This window comes from Diorhabda carinulata, chromosome 10 (genome assembly GCF_026250575.1).
Source record: "Diorhabda carinulata isolate Delta chromosome 10, icDioCari1.1, whole genome shotgun sequence".
Classification (NCBI taxonomy): Eukaryota; Metazoa; Arthropoda; class Insecta; order Coleoptera; family Chrysomelidae; genus Diorhabda; species Diorhabda carinulata.
In genome coordinates, this window is record NC_079469.1 from 7,957,225 (window position 1) to 7,980,603 (window position 23,379).

The 23,379-nt window shown below is 32.4% G+C and overlaps 2 protein-coding genes across 14 annotated transcripts in view; one reads left to right on the top strand and one right to left on the bottom strand.

The window, feature by feature from the left end:
- LOC130898410 (unconventional myosin-XVIIIa) overlaps positions 1–3,091 on the top strand; it is a 166,759-nt gene extending 163,668 nt beyond the window's left edge. For all 12 annotated transcript variants that reach the window (XM_057807686.1, XM_057807687.1, XM_057807688.1 and 9 more), the window contains 6 exons: positions 41–262; positions 342–762; positions 822–1,007; positions 1,077–1,283; positions 1,405–1,509; positions 1,931–3,091. In XM_057807686.1, coding sequence (XP_057663669.1) covers positions 41–262; positions 342–762; positions 822–1,007; positions 1,077–1,283; positions 1,405–1,509; positions 1,931–1,994 — 1,205 coding nt within the window. In that variant the 3' untranslated portion in view covers positions 1,995–3,091. The remainder of the gene's footprint in view (positions 1–40; positions 263–341; positions 763–821; positions 1,008–1,076; positions 1,284–1,404; positions 1,510–1,930) is intronic.
- Positions 3,092–4,005: 914 nt separating this feature from the next.
- The window catches only part of LOC130898412 (uncharacterized), a 179,947-nt gene continuing 160,573 nt past the window's right edge, over positions 4,006–23,379 (bottom strand). For both annotated transcript variants that reach the window (XM_057807699.1, XM_057807700.1), the window contains one exon: positions 4,006–9,185. In XM_057807699.1, the coding sequence (XP_057663682.1) occupies positions 6,232–9,185 (2,954 nt within the window). In that variant the 3' untranslated portion in view covers positions 4,006–6,231. The remainder of the gene's footprint in view (positions 9,186–23,379) is intronic.

Here is a 23,379-nt window from a genome sequence, read left to right on the forward strand (position 1 = left end):
GAAACAATTGTCTAATTGTAAAATCTTCTATATATTTTAGCTTTGGAACAGCAATTAGAAAATGAACATGAGGAACGTACATTGTTATTAAGGGAGAAACACGAATTAGAGAGAAGACTAGCAGCAGCTGCAGAACTAGAAAGACACGATAGAGCTGGAGACGAAGCTCTTTTACAACGACTCAGGAGGGACTTGAAGAGAACAAAGGCTTTACTTAGAGATACACAAGCTCAGCTCGAAAGGCAGAAAAGTGAAACTGCAGGTAAGACCTCTATAATAAAAATTCATTTTACTATTAATTCAATTAAAATAGTAGACTAAGTTATTTTTTTTTTTTTCAGGAAAAGCTACAATCCGCCAATTAAGGAATCAGTTAGAAGACTTGGAATGTGCTAGGGCAGTTGCCGTTAAAGCGAAACAGAGCTTAGAAACGGATCTTTTAGAAACGCAATCTCTTCTAGAAGAAGCTCATAAACAGAAACAAGATGCGGAAGAACGCGCAAATGCTTTACTTAGAGAAAAGGGTGACTTACAAACACAATTGGAAGAAAACGAAGAAGAATTAGCAGAAGTATTGAAAAAATTCAAGGGCACTGTACAGCAAATGTCTTTGGATCAAATGGCATTACAAGAACAGGTATCATTAGTTTCAGAATTAGAAATAGAACGAAATCATTTGAAAGAACAGTTAGCAGAACTTACCACCAAATTAGAATCTGTGGAAAGTATGGGAGAATCTTCATCAAATCTACTAGTAAGAAGGTACTGTTAAAATTTTGGATATTGTAATGTAATTAATTACATAATTGAATATGTTTTAGGTCTGAATTGAAGGTTAAAGAATTAGAATCAAAACTAGAATTAGAACAAACCACCAGATCAAGATTGGAAGTACAGATTAGCAGATTAAAAGAAGCTGTTGAAAAGCTACAAAATGATGTGACGAATGCTAAAGTAAAAGAACAACAAGCTCAAGATCAGATAAGAAAACATCAACGACAATTACGGTAAGGGAGTTCCAAATAAGAATAGCAATATAATCTCATTATTATTTGATTAATGGAATTTTATTTTAGGGAAATTAAAGAAGAGTTGAATAAAAGTTTAGCTAAAGAATCTGAAGTGATCATCAAGAAAAAAGAACTAGAGAAACGGTGCGAATTGCTGGAAGCTGAGTGTTCGACTGCTAGGACCGACTTAAGATTAGCCCTGAAGAGAATCGAAGACTTGCAGTCCGCCATTCAAGGAGATTTGGAGGATACAATTTCAGATAATTCTGATAGGTGAGAGATATAAATTTCATATAGTGGTGAGCTAATGGCAGGAGGTAGATATGGTTTCAAGAATTGTGTGAAGTTACGCTTACTTGTAATTGCATGTAAAGGATTATTTTTTTATTTCCAGTGAACAAGAAACCTACAGTTCTGATGACTCAGTAAATAAATACTTATCCAATCACAAACCACTGTCTCCTAAAATAGAAAAGATGTCTGCTATTGATTCAAGAAGGTAGGATCTATCATCATGGTTATTATACAATCAATAAATGGTCAAGACTTGAAATTAATCCGAAACGATTAGTTTGAAACACGGTGATTGAAGGTCTTTTCAATGACTCCGATATATGTTTGCAATAGTTGTAATATAGTCTTAATGAACTACTTTTACTATGAAAGTTTTTTCTAATCAAAATTAAGGTATTTAAATGGTTTAGTTGGCCTATTGATACATTTTAATCTCTTACCTGCTCAATACCTTCCTAGAAATTGAAGATGTAAACAAAAATTTATTTATTCACAATATAGTTGCTACTGGCATACAAGTAACTAATAATAAACTGTAGTATCATTGAAAACACCTATAGCTGGTATAAAATCGTAATTGAGTTAATTTACTAGCTATTATCGAATTGTCTGTCTATATTTTTTAGATTATCAAATGTGAGCCGTTCTAGTACCTCCAACAATCTAGGAAAAGATCCGTCGTTTACCTGAGTAGCAGTGAACATCTGCAGAACCATATCAATGACTTTCTGCAGAAAAGAGGAACCTGGTGATATCGATAACGCATTAGTGGAGTACGTTTGATGCATATTAATGATTTATTTTTGTTATACCTTTAACTGTTTTATTTATAGATAGGTATCCCAAGATTATAATTTGTTATTTGTAGACATTGTGATAAGACTGAAGACATTTATATTACCCAAGGTATATACCCACATACTTAACTGAGAAAGTGAGCTAGTAGAACAGATATTGTAAGTTAATAAACTACATTAGGATTCGTTAGATTGAAAGTTTGCAAAAAACACGCAAAGTTAATGTTATAAACCAAATTAATATTCATCATATATTTAATTCAATTATTTAATAAAACAAGTAGGTTTTATTGAATAAATATTAATATTATGGCATTAGTAATATATATATTTGTCAAGAAAAATTATTTTCACATTTTTGATTTCGCCATTCTTTGTATTAGGTACTTTGACGCAATCGTGGAGCTACCAGTATAAACCAATTTTTGAATGTGCACAATAAACAATTTCATGTTTTTTTCAGTCAAGTGTATAAACTGTTTCGGTTTAAAATCAAAGATGGAAATGTTGTATACCTAGACAATTCATAATACCCATTACTACATTACATTTTATATTTTAAATGAAATTTGATTCACGGTTACATCGAATTTTCTCTTGTTACAATTTAATCTAATTTGGAGACCTCTTCTGGTACAGCTAATTTTTTTTACATTAAACTTGATAAAAAAATCTACAGACAAATTATATACCCGACATCGATGCTATATTTCTGCTACATATATGTTTTCAAAAATATCTACTTGTAATAAACATAAAATGATCACATAGTTTGAATTATAGAAACTTTAAAAATAGAGATCATGTCTTCGTAAATATTGTTTAATAGGGTTAGGCTAATAATAAATGTAAATAGGCTTTTCTAAATGTAATTAATTAATGTAATATATCGACCTGTATTTAATTTTTATAGTCAATGTATCTAAAATTCTACCATATTGTCTGTAAGATATAAATAAATGTTGTGAAATTAAAACTGTTTATATAGAACTCTGTTTATTATTAATATACCCTTGACATGATCGTGATCGAAAAAAGTGATCGTCGTCCGTGATTTTTCTCCCATGGGGCGTATACTATTTTTTCTTTCCTCGGTATATAAAATATCATATTACCATAATTACATTTATTTTAATTATAGTTTTGAAAAAAATGAATTTTACTTTTGTTTCCATGAAATCAAATCCTATATCGTTTTTCGAATTGCGCTTTGGATTTGGTATGGAGTAGATCAGAGCCTTGTCTTCCATCTTCTAAATTTTTCTTGTTCTTCTGATTTACTATCACTTCAATCATCAAAATTTATTTTCTAAATAACAATGAAAGATAAAAACTGTCATCGATAATAAATATCTCGACAACTAAGTTGCTACGATACAGGAATCCAAATGAAGCTCTTGCCAGGAAAGAATAGCTCGCTTTTGACAGGCACACCAGGGATCAATATAGAACTTTTCATTCCTGTGGGAGAAAAAATAAATTTCTCACATTGTCAAATATTTTTCCATTTTCAACAAAATGTTATCAATATACCGCAGATACTTATATTTATTTAATATAAAATAATCACAATATTTAAAATTATTTACTTCTAACGGTGATCATTTGTACCAAACTCAGAATAGTGATTAGCTTAGAATTTACTTAGCAACCAATAAACTAATATAATGAACATTTGCTGCTTCTGTGAAACAATTTCAAGAAGCTTATTACCATAGTGTTTTCTTAGGGGCTGAAATAATCTTTAATTGTCCTGCTACGCCTTCTCTACGATTTTTTGTTTAAGCTTTTGAGATCATCATCTACTAAAAAAATTATAATGCAGTTTCTTAATATTAAATATGGGTAGTTCTAATGATACTAGTTTTTTCTGACTGAAGATAGGTGTATTACTCATAAAAAAATCCAACTGATATTCATTTATTTCAACAAAATAACAAGTCATTATCTGAAAATTACGAACTAAAAAAATTGACAGTGTACATATTCTGGAAGCATTTCTTTTATAGTGTAGAAAAATGATCAGTTCGTCTATTTTTAGACGCCAAAAGCGTAAAGACTTAAATTACATTTTGAAACAGAAAAATTAAAAAAATTCACAAATATTTACAATGGGATTCCTTATATTTCTATAAATATTTATACTTATACTTTAGTTATTTACATTCCCAAAAATATATTTAAAATAAGAACCAACATGTACACATTACAGAAAAAAAATGTACAAGTTAAAAAATAATAGCGGAAAGGTGAATTGCACTAGTGCAAATTTTTAAAACTCACTTCGACATAGAGCTAATCATTCATAAAAAAATAAAAAAATAAATGACAAACATTGGAAATGCAAAAAACTGGACACAATTGCATAAAAACCAATCAAAAATAATTTAAACGTTATCATATCTCTATAAAGTAGATCGCCTTAACACTCACGATTTTATTTTCACATAATATGTACATCATTTCTTAAAAGTCTGGTTTCGTGTTCAGTTAATAAAATTATTATATATGTATCTACAAGTTACAATATTAAAAAAAAAAATTACTAATCTTGGACGCTACATTCAGACCCTTTATCAAATATTAATAAAGCAAATTATATGTGTACATATCATCCAATATGGATCTCAGGTAAACACGAAACTGTAATGATTAACTGCAAAACGTATACTAAATCATGAAAATGTTTTTATTGTGACTCAAATATATTGAAACATATAATGTCACATTTTCAAACATATAATTGTTCACATTACAGGCTGACAATAGATCAAAATTATATCATGAGAGGTTCAATCAATATCTAATAATCAAAGTTCATGATTTATACAATGTAATGAATTTCTACATAAGTATATTTATATGTTAATGCCTCTGTGAATAAAAAGATTTGAAAAAATACATTACCAAAAGTATGACTATGAATATGAATGTGTTTTGTATATAGTGTAATCATAACCAAAGAGCTTTCTGTTTATCTTGTAGAAAATTTGACGTCAAAAAGAAATGTTACAGATAAAAAGGGTAACTTCTAATATTATTATATAGAAGAAATGATTCCAGCAGATGTACATGAAAAAAATATTATTTGAATTTTTGATACGGTGTTCAGACACATTATATAAATTGTATGTGGAAATGGAGAAAAAGCACACCAAGATTTAAAAAAATTTTTCAGAAGAACCTTTATATACAATTTAACTGAAATATTATTGGAGCTTTTCATGGAAAATGAGAAAACGTATGTTGTCTGGAATTTTGAAATTTGAGAAAATATAGAGTTGATCAATTTTAAATATCGCATATTTTTCTTCAAAAACAAAAAATTATATCTTTTAGCACTAAAGTTGTGCCAAACCTATTTAACACTGCTGTGTATACCAAATTAAAAAAAAATGATTAAAATGTGTATTTCGATCACTTTAGGATAATAATACAGGGTGAGGTAAATATTGAATTATACTAAGATTGAACCAAAGTCGAGGTAAATTGAGCGTTTCATTACATCGTAGTTTTGTGATTTCTTATCAACATTAACAGCCTTCTATCAAATGATTTGCATTTAATTTCGTCAAATTATTTGTTTTCATCCGTAAATATAATTGAAAACTATATGAATTATTATTTTTAAATGTATCAACACAGTTTCGAGGATAGTCCATATTAGATCAATACACACTGTTTACCATATTTACTGTACATTTTCAGATTGATTTCTTGTCATTTTTCACAAACTCTTTCATCGCTTCATTACTCCAAGTTTTTAATTACAATATTCACAAAATTCACATATGAAAAGGAAAAAAAGAATTACTTTCAGAAAAGTTTACTAAAAAATAAAAAATAAAAATGAAAACAACTGTAGGCACTGTCTGAAATGATTTTAGAAGGTCAATCTCGAAATATTCAGTAAAAAATAATTCAATTACCCCAAAACAAAAAAATACTTATAATACCTGAATGAATAAAGGGCCGATTTGAAGTGTAAATAACATTAAACATATCCTAAAATTTCACTTACTCAAATATTTACATATACAATAAGAAACTTTAAAAGAGGTCCATGTAGTAAAATCCAAAATGGGCCTAATTAAATACGTAGTCTAAAACACCACAGATATCTTCAAATGTTAATCCTCATCAGATAGCGGATCATATTGCGAACTTAGTAGAGGTTTAGGTTCATTATTCCGCGAACTATCTTTGGCAGTGGTATCTTTGTGGACATAAGAATAAAAACCACTTTGCTGTTGAGGTACTTGTTGTTGTGGCTGATTGAAATCATTTTCATGTTTTTCTTCATCTATAACCATATCGCCTGGACTGTCACTTCGTTCTTTCTCTTGGGAATGCGATCCCTCTTGAAGGTCCTTTTTATTGTCGTCCTCCGTTCTCATTACTTGCACAATTCTGTTCTTAACATAATCAAAAGGAGATATATGCGGTTGATTTTGTGGATACCTTCGGAAATTCGGTTCGGGCCAATGGTTATTTTCGGGAGGCGACACTGGCTCCACCCTTTCAATATATTTTTGTTGTGGTTGAGCGATTCTAATTATTTGTCTTTCGTCTTGTAGAGGAGTCTGTGATCGTTTATCATCATTATGAATTGGATGTTGCTGGATCCTTCGTTTCCACTGTTCGTTCATATTATCTTGTAGATGATAATATGGCTGTCTCGCATTAAAATCGTGACTAATGACAGAATCTGTTAGTTCTTTCACAGTAAGATTCTTATTGATTGAATCTCCATCGAGATCAACACTTATAACAGATGGGGGCCTTTCGCCATTATCCTGTACTTGCTGTGGAGGTGGTTCACCTCTATGGAACTTCTGAAAAAGTAAATCTCCTGCTCTTTGCTCTCTTGTATTTGGAACAATTTCTCGACCTCCCTCGGCGGTCTGATTTATTTGATGTGTTATTATAGCATCAATCAAACTAGCTGCTGTTAAAGTACTATTATCAGGACGTGTCTGTTGTCTGCTTTGTTGCTGTTGTTGTTGGTGCTGCTGCTGTTGTTGTTGGTGTTGTTGTTGTTGGTGGTGGTGGTGTTGTTGTTGCTGCTGTTGTTGTTGATGATGCTGATATGCAACCCTCCTTTGTTCATCCATTCTCTGTTGCTGCTGCCTCAACTGTTGTTGTTGTTGTTGTTGTTGTTGTTGATGTTGTTGAATAATTTGATACCTATGCGGCTGTTCAAGAATGTTGTCAGCCATAGTCTTACCAAGTCCTTCGTGTGCACTGGGTACTGGAAGAGATGGTTGCTGAACCGCAACATCAACCAAAGAAGACAAAGCTTCGTGACCTGGTTGAATATACTGTGGCCTAGTGTGTCGCTGTATAACACCTTGTCTCTGTTGTTGATTAGGCTGAGAAGGAGGAGGAGGAGGGGGAGTCCGATGAGGAGAATTAGGAGAGTAATACTGAGTCTTTTCGTTTCTTCTACCCAACATTTGTTGAGACGTAATGTAATCATTTATAATTATTTGTCTAGAACTCAACTGTTGCTCGACGTTATAGGCTTGTCTGTACTGCCCTGGATACGGTATTTGCTGGCTCGGAGTCTGTTGTGGCGGCACCGGACCTCTCTTATTAAAATAATCGTAAACTCGTTTCTCTTGCATATTGTGCGGGATAACGGGTGTTCCTTGTGTTATCGATCCCATTTTGGATTCTGGAATTTGACGTAATACATCATAACGTGGTTGGGACATTATTGGTGTTCCAAGTGTAATTGAACCCGATTTTGGATTAGCAGGTTTGGGACTGGATAGTTTAGGTTGAGACCTAATAGTGAACGCGGGACTTTTTCTTTCCTGATGATACATGTATGGATCGGAACGGTGCATTTGTTGCTGTGGTTGAGGTTGGTGTTTACTGTGAACAGATGGAGGTGGTTCTCTAGGTTTCTTTATGCTTAAATCTAAAGTTTCCGGTTCCCTACCATCTGGAACTTGTAAGACTATCAAGTCGTCTCTAGATGACTGCATAGGTTCTGGTTGGGGCTGGGGTTGTATAGGTCCGGATACCGGTGTTATCGTAGCACCTATGAGAGGAGTAACTAATTTTGCCAAATTCAAATCTGACCGTTGTTGAATTTGTTGCCTCTGTTGATTATTCATATTATTGAGATTATATTCGCTAACTATCGTCACTTCATTGGAATCGTTATTCAAAATAGAAGAAATTGTCGGAGCCATACCGCTAGTAGGAGGATTTGAAGAATTTTGTTGCTGACCTGTATTTTTCATTAAAGAAATTTCTATCACATTCAAAACGAGATCTTTTACACTTAACGGTTGTGTATCATTTGGAACTGGTGTTATAGTTGCCGCTCCCTGATAATGATCCGGCGTTTGAGCTTCATCTGCAGTTTCTGTTGCGCTAGAATCATAATCTACTTTCTTTGCTGTATTTTCATTCGAGCCCTGTACAGGAGGACTTTCGGCGGCGCTGGCCGTATCACTCGAATGTCTATCGCCATCCATCAAAGTTTCCTCGCAACTCGATGTACTCGAACCGCTCTCTTCGTCTGTGGATAAAGCTGGTTTTCGATCTTCACCTAGGCAACCCTTAAGTTTTTTTCGATTTGCGGCAACATACATCTTAACTTTTTGTGGTGGTTTGTTCAATCGTTCTCCGAGTAGTTGCCAATTCGAACCCAATTCAGTAAGAGCTGCCTTAAGCTTATTAAATTCTTCTTCAGACCAATCTTCCACTGGACCCAGCCTACGTTGAATCCTACTATAGCAAGCTGAGCAACATTTAGTCACTCCACTGGGAATTCGAAATTCTGCGAACAGTGGATCTCTGACATCTGCAGGTAGTTCTTGTAATCTTTCTGGAAATGATCGTAATCGTTTCACTCTACCACGAGAATTTGGACAAGAAGGCAAAGGACAATGGGTGTAACGAGATCGAACAGATTTGCAGCGACAGGTGTTGCATACTCTTGAATTGGGCGGCACTTGATCTTCACGAAGACCGTATAATGATGCCTGACTGGGACCCAACGGCCTGGAATGGAGTTGCGGACCCAATTGGGCCTGACATACAACACAGTTTCCTTGTAACGGCGTATCTGAAAAAAAAATTAAGGAGTTATGATCAATTTGGTATTTGAAGAATATTTCAATTAATTTCCTGTTAAAAAACTTTATTCACAAAGTGGAAATTATGGTCCCTTCAAAATTATTATGCTCGAGGAATAAATTCGATTTCCAGTTCAATTATGCTTGAAAAGTTTAAATTTCCCTGGTTCAATATTCGACGTTGCCATATATAGTATAGTTCTTCCAATATCAAGTTTACGAATGAAAACATCGAATCGTAAACATAAATGCATTTCTACTGGCCGAAGTTGAATGTACACAATTTCTTCGAAATATTCCTGCTAGGCATTAGCGTTGCTTGGTAAAATTTATTGAATTCATAAATTTCTTTAAATAAATAGGAATATGGTCTTAAGACCGTGGGCGAATGAAGACAATAAAATTGCTCAGTGTAGTGAGAATAAAGACAGGTATGAATTTTAATAAAGATTTAGATATACAAACACAACAAGTTATTTTAATTATATTCGAATGTTTAAAAAAGGAAAATATTCAGAAATCTAATAAAACAATCAAAATAAGAATTGCTGAATTAACTAGAGTAAATAAATTTTTTTTTATTGAAAGGGTTTGTTGTGAATTATTCACAGAACCGAAAAACATGTAAAGAAAAACTGAAATCAATTGACAAAGCTACTCAAGATTTTATACGTATGATAATGTATAGTTTTTATAAGGAAAACAGGGTTGCGAAATTAAAAGTAATACAGTAAAAGGTAGCAAATTATTCAGAAAACAATTACATATACCAGTTCAGAAACATTGCGATCAAGTTCCGTCAGCACGTGGTTTTAAACACAAAAAACTTAATAAACGAATGGCAATAACCGAATCGTCAAGGATAGTTCCATGGCAACAAGATTATTTGCGTTAAATAAAAGACTACCGAAGTTCTAATAGACACATAATTTATTTCGATGAAACATGGTATGACAGTCACGATGAAGCAAATTTCGTTTGGGTTGACAATAGTAAAAATCGCCGTTTGAATGGGCCATGTTCTAAAGGGAGACGCATTATAAAAACTGTGCAGCTGATTATCATGAAAATATGACAGCAGAATTATATGAAAAGTGGTTGAATTAACAGCTTTTATGTAAGACTCCACGACAGTCAGTAATCGTTATGGACAACGCATCCTATCACTCGTGGTAACTCCTTAAGATACCAAATAGTAATAGTAACAAAGCTCAAATGTTAGCATTTATTATGTCTGTAAGAAATATTCCTATTCCTGTCAGCGATCGTGGAAAAAGCCCAACAACCAAAGAATTGATTACTGTTATTAAAAGTCTAAAGTTAGAGGAAATTTATTATATTGACAAGTTGTGCAAAGAATAGGGTCATACTCTTCTCAGATTATCTCCTTACTATTGCATATTGAACCCTAAAGAGTTAATATGGGCAAACGTAAAATCTCCAAAACTAAGTAAGGAGTTTGTAGAACTCGTAAAGAAAGTAGCGGCAGACCGCCAAGAAGTTTGAAAAAACTGTGTTGAACATGTTATCAAAGAAGAAGATGAGTATGTGGTATCACCCTCTTTACAACCCTTCATAATTCAATCAAATGATGACTCTAGTTCAGGCGATTCTGACTACCATTATTATTTATACTTTGGAATTGGAAAATTTTCTTTTGTTATATTTACAAAGAATTTATTTTCCCTTATGATTTTTGCTCTTAAATTTCATTTTCCAGAAAAAAAACCGATGCGGTACAAAAAGGGCTCTGGTTACGTCTAGTACCCTGTTTAAACCAAACAGTAGGTACATTTTAGTCAACTATATACGTTTTATAATTTAATATTCAGTTGTAGTAAGTATAATAATGAGTTTTTTCCAAGCTCCAACTAGGACTACAATGAAGTGAATCTGTCTGAATAACGGCCTATAATGCCGCCCAATTTAAAATGATTCGATTGCCTTTTAACGAATACTATTTATAAAAATAATAAATTCATAAAATCTAGGTATCTACACCTATGGTAGATCAAACAAAATTGTCGGCAAGTGTTTTCATAATCTACAACTGATTTTGGAAGAACTATACATATTGTGATCTCTTGTGAATGGTTGTATGGAAGTAAAGTCTCATTTTAAACCATGTATGACACGTAAACGAATATTGTCATTGAATATAGGAATTGAGAGTTTGACTGCAGTACGTTTCAAGGGATTTTGAGATTGTAATCAAATTTTAACGGGGACGAATCCCCTACGGCCGGCATTTTCGCAAATAGCCTGTATGACAATTACCGATATTGTACGATTGATATGCCAATAGGAATGGTATACATATGTATTGTGTTCGTTTGTTTGTAGTTATAACGATTATCTCGCGTATTGTAAATTTGATAATATTACTAATTACTCGATTGTGTGATTAATGATGGCGTTGCATAGTTTGGAAAATTTTACACATGGCTACAGTCACCCTGGGAGTTGACGATTGGCGTTTGACTAATGCATTAGTATTTGGTATTATCTCATTTTTCGCAGAGAATAAAAATTTTTGTTTAAATTCTTGATTTGATGAAAGATTTATTTCATTTATAGTCAAGTTTTTCATTTCATTGCCGGCAATCGTTTCGGTTTGATCTTTTACAAATTGTGGTTTTCAGCACAGGATTATTTTAGTTTGAATAAATGAACAAAATGGTCCAACATTTATATCTGTTTCTATATTCAAAATGTATAGGAAAAATAAAAATACTGTTCCATTTTAATCTGCTATTTTATAATCCGGATTGTTCAACAGTATAGAGAGACGTGTTTGGAAATCATTTTTAATATGTTTTTTAACTTCTTGTAACCCACAACCATATATTTTAAAATAGATAATATTTTTAAATACAATAAAACACGTATTTTTTGTAAAATCAATATATTTATATAATATATTATACAATATATTTATTATTTTTTCGTTAATTACAGAAGAAGAATGACACATCTGTCATGTCGAGCTAATATTCCTTTTTTTGTGGTGTAGAAATATATGAAGCAGTTATTTTTTTGTTGTAGCATACCACAATGGTTTGGGGAACTCCTGTATACTTGGAAATTTGTACTTAATCCTTTTTTCGGACCAAACTGGCCGATGTGGCGCAAGAGCTCTGTACTTTGTAGCTTGAATGTCACTTTCAATTGAATTGCGGCTCTGGTTGGTTTTCTCTGTCTACGTTTACACAAAGTTTCAGGTACCTCGAGTCTGAAATCTATCGAAGACGTGTCCTTTGCATGGTTTCTTGATGCATTTTTCACTGGCCGATATGGAAGCCTCGCTTTTGCCATTGTGAAATCTAATAGATGATAGATAGAATCCACGTACTTGCCAATGCCAATTTTTACTTAGCACTAAGATTTTATAGTATCCCATGATACTGTCAACTAAGTAATACCAGTCATGTATTGAATTGTATATTCACTAACTCTCTTGGGGAGATCATTGTTGACGTATCTCTAATTTTTTTGTCATAACGTTTCACATACGAAATTCGACACCATCTTAACAACTTTATTGTCTTTCCGAGCAACATTTGGAATTTCATTACTATCAACAATAGTTGAAATTCGGAGCTATCACTTTACCGTTATCAAAATTCAATCCATCTTCACTGTTTTCGCCAATAAGGAGAAAGTCATTAATATAGAGTATATAAGGGGTTTTATTAAAAAAAATAAATTGATTCAATCGAAGTGAAAATAAAATATGAAATTACAAAGAAATTGAATTTGAGTATGGATTTTATGTTAAAATAATTTTCTATAAGAATTGCTTTCCTTTTTATCACACGTGCGGGAGAAATTCTACGTTTGTTTGTTCAAATTTATTTTAATTTTAGATACTAAGTAAAAAATTCTATTCAAATAGTTGATTTCGGTAACATCTCTCGATCTAGATTTCAGATAATTTTATATTTATAATTATTTTTCAATTCACGACCTAAAAAGTAATAAAAATGTTGAATTTCGGAAAACCACACCAAAATTCAAATTGAATTCACCCTAAACATTTTTCATCATTTCACAGCGATAAATTCTGGATGAAAAATGAAAAAAGTGAGTGAATCAAATCAAGTTCGGGCAGATGAAGAGTACACACACTTTTCTGTAATTAAATTAAATATTTATATCCAATTTAGTCTGGCCATATAATAGATGTTGGCAGCGTACTGTGCGCTTAACTTTGAGAATATTTTATTACATTTAAGTGTTTCGGACGTAATGAAAACCGTTTCATTTATGAATTTATTCGAAATTACATCTCTACCTCCGAGAGAATATCTACATCATATGAAACATTCATAGAATTTTTCATCATATTCGATTAGTTGTTACTATTTATTTTATTCTTCATAATTTTTTTTCTAACTATAAATATCGTTTACGTTAGAGGTACATAAAGTCATACACATACATTTGTACTTCTACTAAACTCATAATTTTGGTTATTTCTCAATATAAATATTATTTCAATTCTAGTAACGTATGACCACCAGTTTCAAAAAAATTACGGTATTTTAAAGCTTCTACAGGTATTTGTCTGAACCATCTATTGCGTTTATTTGCAATACTAAAGAATTCTAGTGCTGTTTGGTTTCTACCAAACCTAATATTATTCTTTTTGGATCTAGCAGAGTAAAAGTTACATGTTCCTCCTCCAGAGCACTTCTAATATGTTTTTTGAAACTCTTTCTTATAGGAACACATTCCTATACAACAGAAAATCTACGGGCTAATAAAAGGCATTGTTTCTTTTCCGGTGAATGTTTGGCCTCTTCATTTCCTATTATAAAAACTATATTCTTGTTTATCCCATCAGTTATCTTCGGTACTTCTTTATCAGTTTTGATAGTTGAGAGTAAACTAGCGGATGTCTTTGATTTAGTCCTCGGTGGACCTGGTTAGACAATAACAGTCTCTAACTTAACTTAATATCGATGGGTTTAAGTGTGAACGTGTAGCCTAGTTGGTAACTAGATGCAGATTGCGCTTAAACAGAATGTTTCCAGCGTATATAATGACGGTACATTAAGATTTAAATCCAATATTTTTGATATCAAAATTCCATTTTTATAAGAATTTGTAGTACTATTTATATCGCATAATAAGTCAAAGCAGCATGTCTACTGTTGTAGTATTTCGTCTTGAATCTTCAGTGGATGTTAATTTCATTGATTTAACTTTGGAATTTATGTATTTGAAGTATGTGATTTTGTTGTTAATTTTTACGACTAAATAATCATAAATTGCGACTCCAAAAGTAATGCAGAGCGATTCTTAACCCTAGGTTTGTCGCGAACTCCAATTTATATTTTTTATTAAACAAAAATTTTTACATCTAGGTGATTGTGCAATAAAGACATCTCAAACTACTCTTCTGTGAATTCTTCGCCTGAGTTTCATAAAGTGGTTTAGTTTTATTGCTTTACAAATCCTCAAAGCCATGCGTTCACACTTGCTTTGGGACTAATAGTCCCAGAGTGATTAAATATGTATTCAAGCATTTCGATGTGTTTTGGATTTTGTGTGGTTTGTTCAAGCAATAAACAATACAAATATGAATAGAAGACGTTATAGAATATAACGTCCAAATTAGGCCTTTCGACTGAACACGAGGGCGATAATGAACATGAGGAAATTGAAGATTGAAGAAAAAGACAATAATTATTATATTGGTACAACGTATTATATTAGTCAACTATTTTCTGAAAATAAAATTCTGTAGCTAAAGAAAGAGAAAAAAGCCTTGGAGACAAACACGACACGGCCAAACAAATTGCCAGTATAGTTAGGTGAAATGCAAAAAATAAGAAAAGTGTACAAGAGTTTTTCGATGATAATATTTTGAATTGTAGAGACGCTGATATTATTGAATTTCGAGTATTTTTAGGATTGTTATATCTAGCAGGTGTTTTTTATTAGGAGCCATCAAAATCTGTCTGATTTTTTAATTTTGAGCAGCGGTTGGTTTAGGACTTGACATATTTAGAATAGTTTTCGTTTTCTGATTCGATTCATCGGATTTTATGATCTTTCTACACGAAATGATAGATGTAAATTTGACAAATTGGGGGTAGTTAAAAAAATTCTTTATTTATTGAAAACTGCAAATTACATCACAATTTATGTCAAAACATCACCATTGAAGAAATGATTCCTGCATTTCGAAGACGCTGTGGATTTCAGCAGTAGTTACCGTTAAAGTCGATAGGGTATTGAAGGACTGTAAAAATTTAGATCACAAATTCAAAGAAAAATCCAAAATTTGGAGTGATGTTAGATGTAGAGGGTTAAGTAATAGTAAGTCAACAAATAGACGAAGTAACTAAAGACAAAGTAGTTAAAAACGATTAAATATATAAAAATGTTTACGGATTGTATAGACAACTTTACGAGAATAAAATCTAGTTGATTAATGATAAGATGGTAATCCCCCCAGGAGATAATTTGAATATAGTGATTCAGGAACGGTAACAAAACTTGGCTTTAACAAATTCACTATTTGACTTGGGTAGGTTAAACAGAATCTCCTATTGTACATTCAAGTTAAAAGCAATAACGGCCGGACATCCCTGTATCTAATGGTTATATAAATAAGATCTACTTTGAAAGTTTACCTGCACTTGGAGCAATTAGTAAGTTACATCTCGAGTAGTCTGGGAATTCGATGTTGATTTTATCACGTAATTAGGGTTACACGGAGGATATAGTTGAGAGAGACGTCAAATCTCTATGCCAATTTCTAATTTGCCCGACGGATTATTTCCTGAGTTCTCATTTTATTGTTTAAACTTCATTAATGAAATATTTTCACTAGAGTAGTATTTCCTTATGCAATTATCTAATAGTGGTTGTAGTTGAATTTAGAATAATTCAAATCAGAGCATTCAATTTAAATATCTAATCAAATTAGTTAGATTTTACATCAATAAAAACTGTTTTAAATGTAATAAACTTGCACTGGTTTCTCATTCGACTCCAATAGAGCTAGTTTTGGTTTTCGTTCATTTAGTTTCTTACAGGATTTTTCGTAAGCCATGATCGATCATGATCTAAATGTTCGGAAACTAAGCCGGATCACATTTATTGCTGTTTGGAAACTGATCGAATTTAATCGAGTCGCAGTCATTTGATATGATCCTTTCTTAGTCCAGTCATCTTAGGTCAAATTAGGTGAATATCTCGGAAAATCGTCAAACCCAGTATATTACCACGTAAAAACTTGTATTTTGGCAACCTAAAACTATTCCCAAAATTCACATATAATTACATGATCGCAAGTTTTTAAGTCAGAGGTGAAAGGTCAAAAATATTCGTATTTTATATTTTTTGGAAATATCTTGTTTTCCATGGGTTTTACGCTTTTGTATTTATTACTTATATCAGACCCTTTTTTGGTAGATAATCCTTTTATTATTTTCCTTTAGTATACGAGGTCTGGCTATTAAATAACGAGACTAGTTACGAAAAAGGGTTTTATTATAAAAATTCTTCTACATTCGAATGCTCCCCTCAAATATACTCCTCTTTCCTCGTCACACACCTTTCCATACGTTTTTTTCCATTGATCGAAGCAGTTCTGGAAGTCTTCTTTGGTGAGTGCCTTTAAGAGCTCTGTCTTTTTTTGCTTTACCGCTTCCATCGACTCAAATCGGTTTCCTTTCAAAGTAGATTTCATTTTCGGAAACAAAAAAAGTCGCACGGTGCCAAATCTGGTGAGTACGGCGGGTGTTTCGGAGTGCGCTTACTGGCCAAATACTGCTTCACAGATAGCGCGTTATGGGCAGGTGCTTTTTTCTGGTGTAAAATCCACGAGTTGCTCTTTCACAACTCGGGCCGTTTTTTACAAACCTGTTCTCGAAGTGTTGCCAAAACTGATAGATGATAAGTCTGGTTGACAGTCTCTGGAACCCATTCAGACATAACGATACCGTTAATGTCGAAAAAAACGATCAACATTGCCTTGAATTTTAATTTGCTCTCTCCACCCTCACTAAAGCACTTACACCACTCAAAAACACGCGTATGAGATAGAGAATTGTCCCCATATGCCTCTTGCAACAATTTATAGCGCTCAGTCGGAGTTTTTTTAATTTAACGAGAAATTTGCTCCTGTTTTCGACACGAGAAAAAAACACGTCTGTTTCAAACCGCCACTGCACAAATACTATAATAGTGACGGAAACGTGTTTTGAAACGTGCATAGACAAGATATCTAGATACCCAACGTACTACTTGTTTTTTATCCCACCCGTCTAGTCTAGGGCGCCCTCTAGACGGGCAGTCTCGTTATTTAATAGCAAGACCTCGTATTTCATATAGTAATATATATATATATATATATATATATATATATATATATATATATATATATATATATATATATATATATAAACGAATGTTTGAATGGATAGTTGAATCATGTGGTAAGTATAATTATCATTCAATTCCTCATACTAAATACGTACAACATAATTTCACATAATTACCTAAATTAAATGGAGGAGTATACTGACTGTGTATTTATTTTGTACATTAAATTTATCTAACTGAGAAACATAAATTAATTAAGAGTCTTGTGTAAATATTAAAATACACACTTTTCATGTTGCTGCTTGAAGAGCTTGAACGGCCTCGTCTCGCAACCCGGCAAGAGCTTGAAAATTAACATCTGCAGCGGATGCGATTTTTAACGATCTCAATTAATTAGCGAACAGTTAATTACGCTCGACAAACTTCTTGTGCTAGTTTTTCAAAGAAAGTCAAAGGAAAAAAAAATAAACTTCGATAGTCCTTGGTGGAATACGTTCTTTTTGTGAAACAAAAATGTTATTTATATTTCGTGTATAGAATTCGTACTGAACGCACTACCACTACACCAACACGCACAATTAGACTGTACGACGCGCGTTTCGATGACCAAGTTATCGTCTTCAGAAACTGAAGGTAAACTAAAACCTAATAACTTGACTTACCTTTTTTATACTAATTTTTTTGCTCTGGTACCTCTCAATGCTGTTGATACAAAAGGATTCGAAGGAATTTTTAATAGAATGGGTTTTAAATTGGTTTATAAATCCAACTATACATAAAAAAAGTAATTTGGCAATCGTTAGGATAAAATACCAAATTTGTAAAAGAGCGGTATATATTATCGGACAAACTAAGAGATCCGTTAATGTTCGGTTTAAAGAGCATAAACTCATTTAAAATATGGACGGACTGCAAAATCGAATATTGCCGAACACGCTGCCGGTCCTAATCATGAAATAAAAAAAAATAGTTAAAAAATGTATCCAATAATAAATTGTCGGATGGATTTGAAAGAATTAAAATTGCTAAATGTAAGAATAGTTTGAATAATGACATAATAGTTTAGTAGTTAAGAAATTAATGTGAAGGTTCGCACTAAGGAGGTTTTCCCGCTGAAATTATTATTCGCGGGTTTATTGGTGAGAAAATTTAGTATAAAGCAGTTAATAGATTTTAGTTTACCTTCAGTCTCTGAAGACGATAACTTGGTTAGCGAAACTCGCCTCAGACAGTGTAATTGTGAGTGTTGGTGTAGTAATAGTGTAAACAGTGTGTTCAGTATGAATTTTTGTTTTTTTTTTGGGTCTGGGGGCAGTTCGTTAATTTTAGTTACAAATAATTTGTGGTAGCAGAAACTCAATTGCAGTCAGAGCTTGGTACTTAAGGATATTGATATTTAAAATGCAGTAATGCCAGCTGTTACTACTCTAGTAGACAAAATACAGATGAACTAATCATAAAGCACGAATTTGAAGTACCTTGATGGAATTTTGAAATGCCTTTTCCACTGTTTTCAGTAGATGCCGTTTTTGTAGAAATTATATACGAAAAATCATGTGTTTTCAGCAATCGTGATAGAAGAAATAAAAAGAATAAGTAAATTATGGATATTTGCAGAGTTTCAATGTACTATTTAGATTCACGTCTCAATTTTTATTTAAATAAATGGGTTTCAATATAGTTGCAAAGTCGATTCGTAGAGTTATGGCAATAACCGGCAGCTTTTCTTCATCTCTTTTTAATACACAAACAACAAAATACCATTTTCCTTTATCTCCACTAACTCAAATGAAATACGCCTACAGCTACTTTTTCCGAATGAACCACCGCTCCGTATTTACTTTTTACTTTATTACATTAATAAGGGACATTATGTAAATAAATCGGATCTTTTATTAGACAAATTCTGATTGCCTCTTTTAATTGAAAACCTTTTGATTATATCAACACGAGAAAAGGTCGATGGAAAATAATTAGGGATGCTGCTTATTGAATTATTGCTTATTTAAATCGCAGAGAACGTTAAATAGAAATTCTAGATACAAATAGAATATTCGTTCTAATTAATTAGTCGATGTAACAATTTTGATTGAAAAAAGATATTGATTCGAGCGGGGATCAATTAGATTATGGAATTATTCAAGTTGATAGTCCATAAAATACTATTATTTGATTGCTCTTGGAAGGTTTTTTGCTCTCAGTATTTTTGATAACGACCCTATCGCTCTGTTACCTTTCAGAAATTTCTTATCTATTTATAAATGTTATTATAACTAGATATTTTTTCGTAGTTTTCTATTTCGTATTTTTGATTTCTTCTATGACTTCAGGTCGCCTCTCCGTGTATTCTGTTGTCTCTTGTCTACTCTGTTAAGTGGTTTATTCAATTTTTTTCTGTTTTTAAGGAATGGTTTGAGTAGATCTTATTCCTTGTTAGTTTGTTAATTCCGTTACTGTAATGTGAATAAGATAGTTTTGAAGATTATGTTGTCGACGAAATGGTAAATTTACGTAACTTTTCGATGCAACCCATTAATTAATAAATAAAGTACAACATTTGATATATACTATTCGTTAAAATTTTCAGTTTTGCAATTGTAATAATAAGCATTTACTCTATTTGTTTTAACAAAGTTTTATATAAAGCTAATAAATTTTCCCGTGATTAAAATTACCAGTGCATATATCCCGGTCAGTTATTATGTTTGATTTGTTTTCGATTACTTCGCATTTTGCTAATTGATAAACGTTTGCTATATACATTTGCTTACACATGCAATTTTCATGTATAGCAATCAGTTAAACAACAGAGATGTGTTAGACGGTAAAGCTAATAAAGAAATACATACAATTTTGATACCTACTGCTGGCGACAAATTAATGTTGTCACACAGAGGTTGATTACAAACATAATAAATACAACGCTAACCATAACATGTTATTTTAAACTAACTTTGTGTTTTTAAACCAGTAGATCTGAGTCTGATCTAGTCCAGAAAATTTTTTCGATTACTGAAAATTATTCACTGAGTAGTGAGTGTCCATTATTTGTTTCTTTTCTTAATAAGCTCGAAATGGCTATCTACGGTAAAGTGGACGGGAGTGTTTTTCTGTTGGTTTCTAATGTAGGTGACTAAAATATAAATGCGGTGTCTCTAGCATAGCTTAACTGATCAAGTTTCTAGCGCGAAACCCAATAGATTTGGGTTCGATTCCTATTATTAGTTTCTGTTACCGAAAATTACTTCCTAAGTAGGTCTTTCCGTTCCTTTATTCCCCATTTACCGAACTTGATTAAAATTGTTATATCAAAATTTAGGACTCGTTATCATTTTTTACTAGTTTCATTCCGAAACGCAAAGTTAGTTGTATAAAGCAACCCACGCTTTTATAATATTAACATTAATTTTATCATTAGCAATTTTATTCTTTTACTAAGAATTATTTTTTAGTTTGATTATTGATAATTTATTTTTCACTGTTTAGTGTAACTAACTCTAAAAGCCTCTTGATGGTTGCATCTCGATCTTTTAGTTCGTCAACTACCTCCATCTTTTTTATTCTTGTGCAGAGGATACAAAAAGATACAAAAAAGAATAAGTGCGCAAAGTTTAAATTAAGTCTCATAGCACAAAATCGAAGTACAAACTATACAAACAGGTGAAAAAATGCTAGCAAAAACATTCTTATAATCTCTGCTAGAATTTTATCAAAGCTGAGTGGATTATTTTTATAAATACGCGGCTTTCAATATCTATAAAGACATTTTTCTTGTGATTGAAAAGTGCTTCAGAGCGTATTGATAAATTGAAAGATAACAACTTTCTTAAATATACTTCTTTAAGGTCTAAACCAGTTTTTCGGAAGAATGCTACCAGGGTTTCTAAGATACGAATATGATGTCTGATTATTGTCTGTCTCTGATACTTCATTTTCCAAAGTTTACATATCAGAGAAGACCATTAAAACGAAGTTTTAGTAAAAACTCAGAAACTGGAGCTGATGAAAATTTCTAATAATATTTATGAAATAGCAAATCATATACGAGGTCTGGCTATTAAATAACGATACTGCACGCCTAGAGGGCGCCCTAGGCGGGTAGGGTGGAAAACGAATAGTGCGTTGGATAACTAGATATCTTGTCTATGCACGTCCCAAAACACATTTCCCTCACTATTGTAGTATTTGTGCAGAAGAGGTTTGAAACGAACGTGTTTTTTACTCGTGCCTAAGACTATGTGTGGCGAAAAACAACGTATCAATCTCAAATTTCTCGTTAAATTGAAAAAAACTCCCTCTGAGTGCTATAAATTGTTGCAAGAGGCCTATGGAGACAATTCTCTATCACGTGTGCGTGTTTTTGAGTAGTGTAAGCGCTTTGGTGAGGGCCGAGGGAGCACTGAAGATGACCAGCGACCAGGTCGCCCTGTGACTGTTTCAACTCCGGAAACAGTGACCAAAATCAACCAAATTGTGCATGCAGATCGTCGAATGAGCAACCGGATGATTGCCAAGGCTGTAAACGCCGATAAAGAAACGGTTAGAAAAATTTTACACGAGGAATTACACATGACAAAAGTGTGTACGAAGTTGGTGCCAAAAAATCCGACAGCTGACCAAAAGCTCTTGGGTCAACGGGTCTGTTCAGATTTCCTTGAAAGGTTAGAAAAAGATCTGCTTTGAAAGGGATTTGAGTCGATGGAAGCGGTAAAGCAAAAAACGGCAGAGCTCCTAAAGGCGCTCACCAAAGAAGACTTCCAACACTGCTTCGATCAATGGAAAAAAAAGTATGGAAAGGTGTATGGCGTGGGGAGGGAAGTATATTGGAAGGGGAGCATTCGAATGTAGAATAATTTTTATAATAAAACCCTTTTTCGTAACCAGTCTCGTTATTTAATAGCCAGACCTCGTATAATCAGCAACATGTATGTACTGTGAACTAAATACAAAAATAACTATAAAATATAGAAAGGGAATGAAAAAAGCAGAAATTAATATTGACAATCTATAATAGAAGCAATAATAAAATTGGTGATATTATCGAAAGTAATAATGTTTCATTCCAGTTAATTTTTAATGTTACTCCAACACAAGGGAGAATATTGAACACGTTTAGAAAAATATTAGTTGTATGCATACAGTAATGCCTATTCAATGTAATTTCGATTAAGTACTAAAGATAAGCGCTCTACAATATATAGATGTTTGTGTATAATGAAAAATATTAACAGCAATAAAACCAATTGATTTTAGAACATATTGGGTATTATTAATTAAATAATAGTAGATAAGGGAATGTGTATTAGATACATTTTCAGTAAATTAAAAAAGTAATGCGTGTTACACTTATTAAGAATTTATTCGTTGTTGTTTGGAGGCGAAAGTGATCTAGATAACTTTCGATATTGTCCTGGATAATTATTATATTTATTGCTAGAAACTATAATAGTTTAATGAAGTGCAGTGGAACGTTCGAAAAGACACGTCAGATAAAAAAAGGAAAATATTTTAAAATATTTCAACTAGTTTATCGAGAAATAACAAAAAACCGATTGCACTAACATATACCATGTGATTAAATTTGAGCCGGATCCCGACTTCTTTATTGCAAATCTGCAAGTCGAATTTTCCATATATTTATTGTAAACCTCGACTGGGATGGCATTCAGTGCCTTATACTAATGACCTTTTACGGTTCCAATGACGCGTTTCCTGTACGGATTTTTGAAATTTAATGATAGAAAAGTCACAGGGAGATAAATCTGTCCTGACTGAGCGATAATTCTCGTTAGATGTTTGGCCAAATAATCATACTGGAATATTATAATGGTAATAAATCCATGA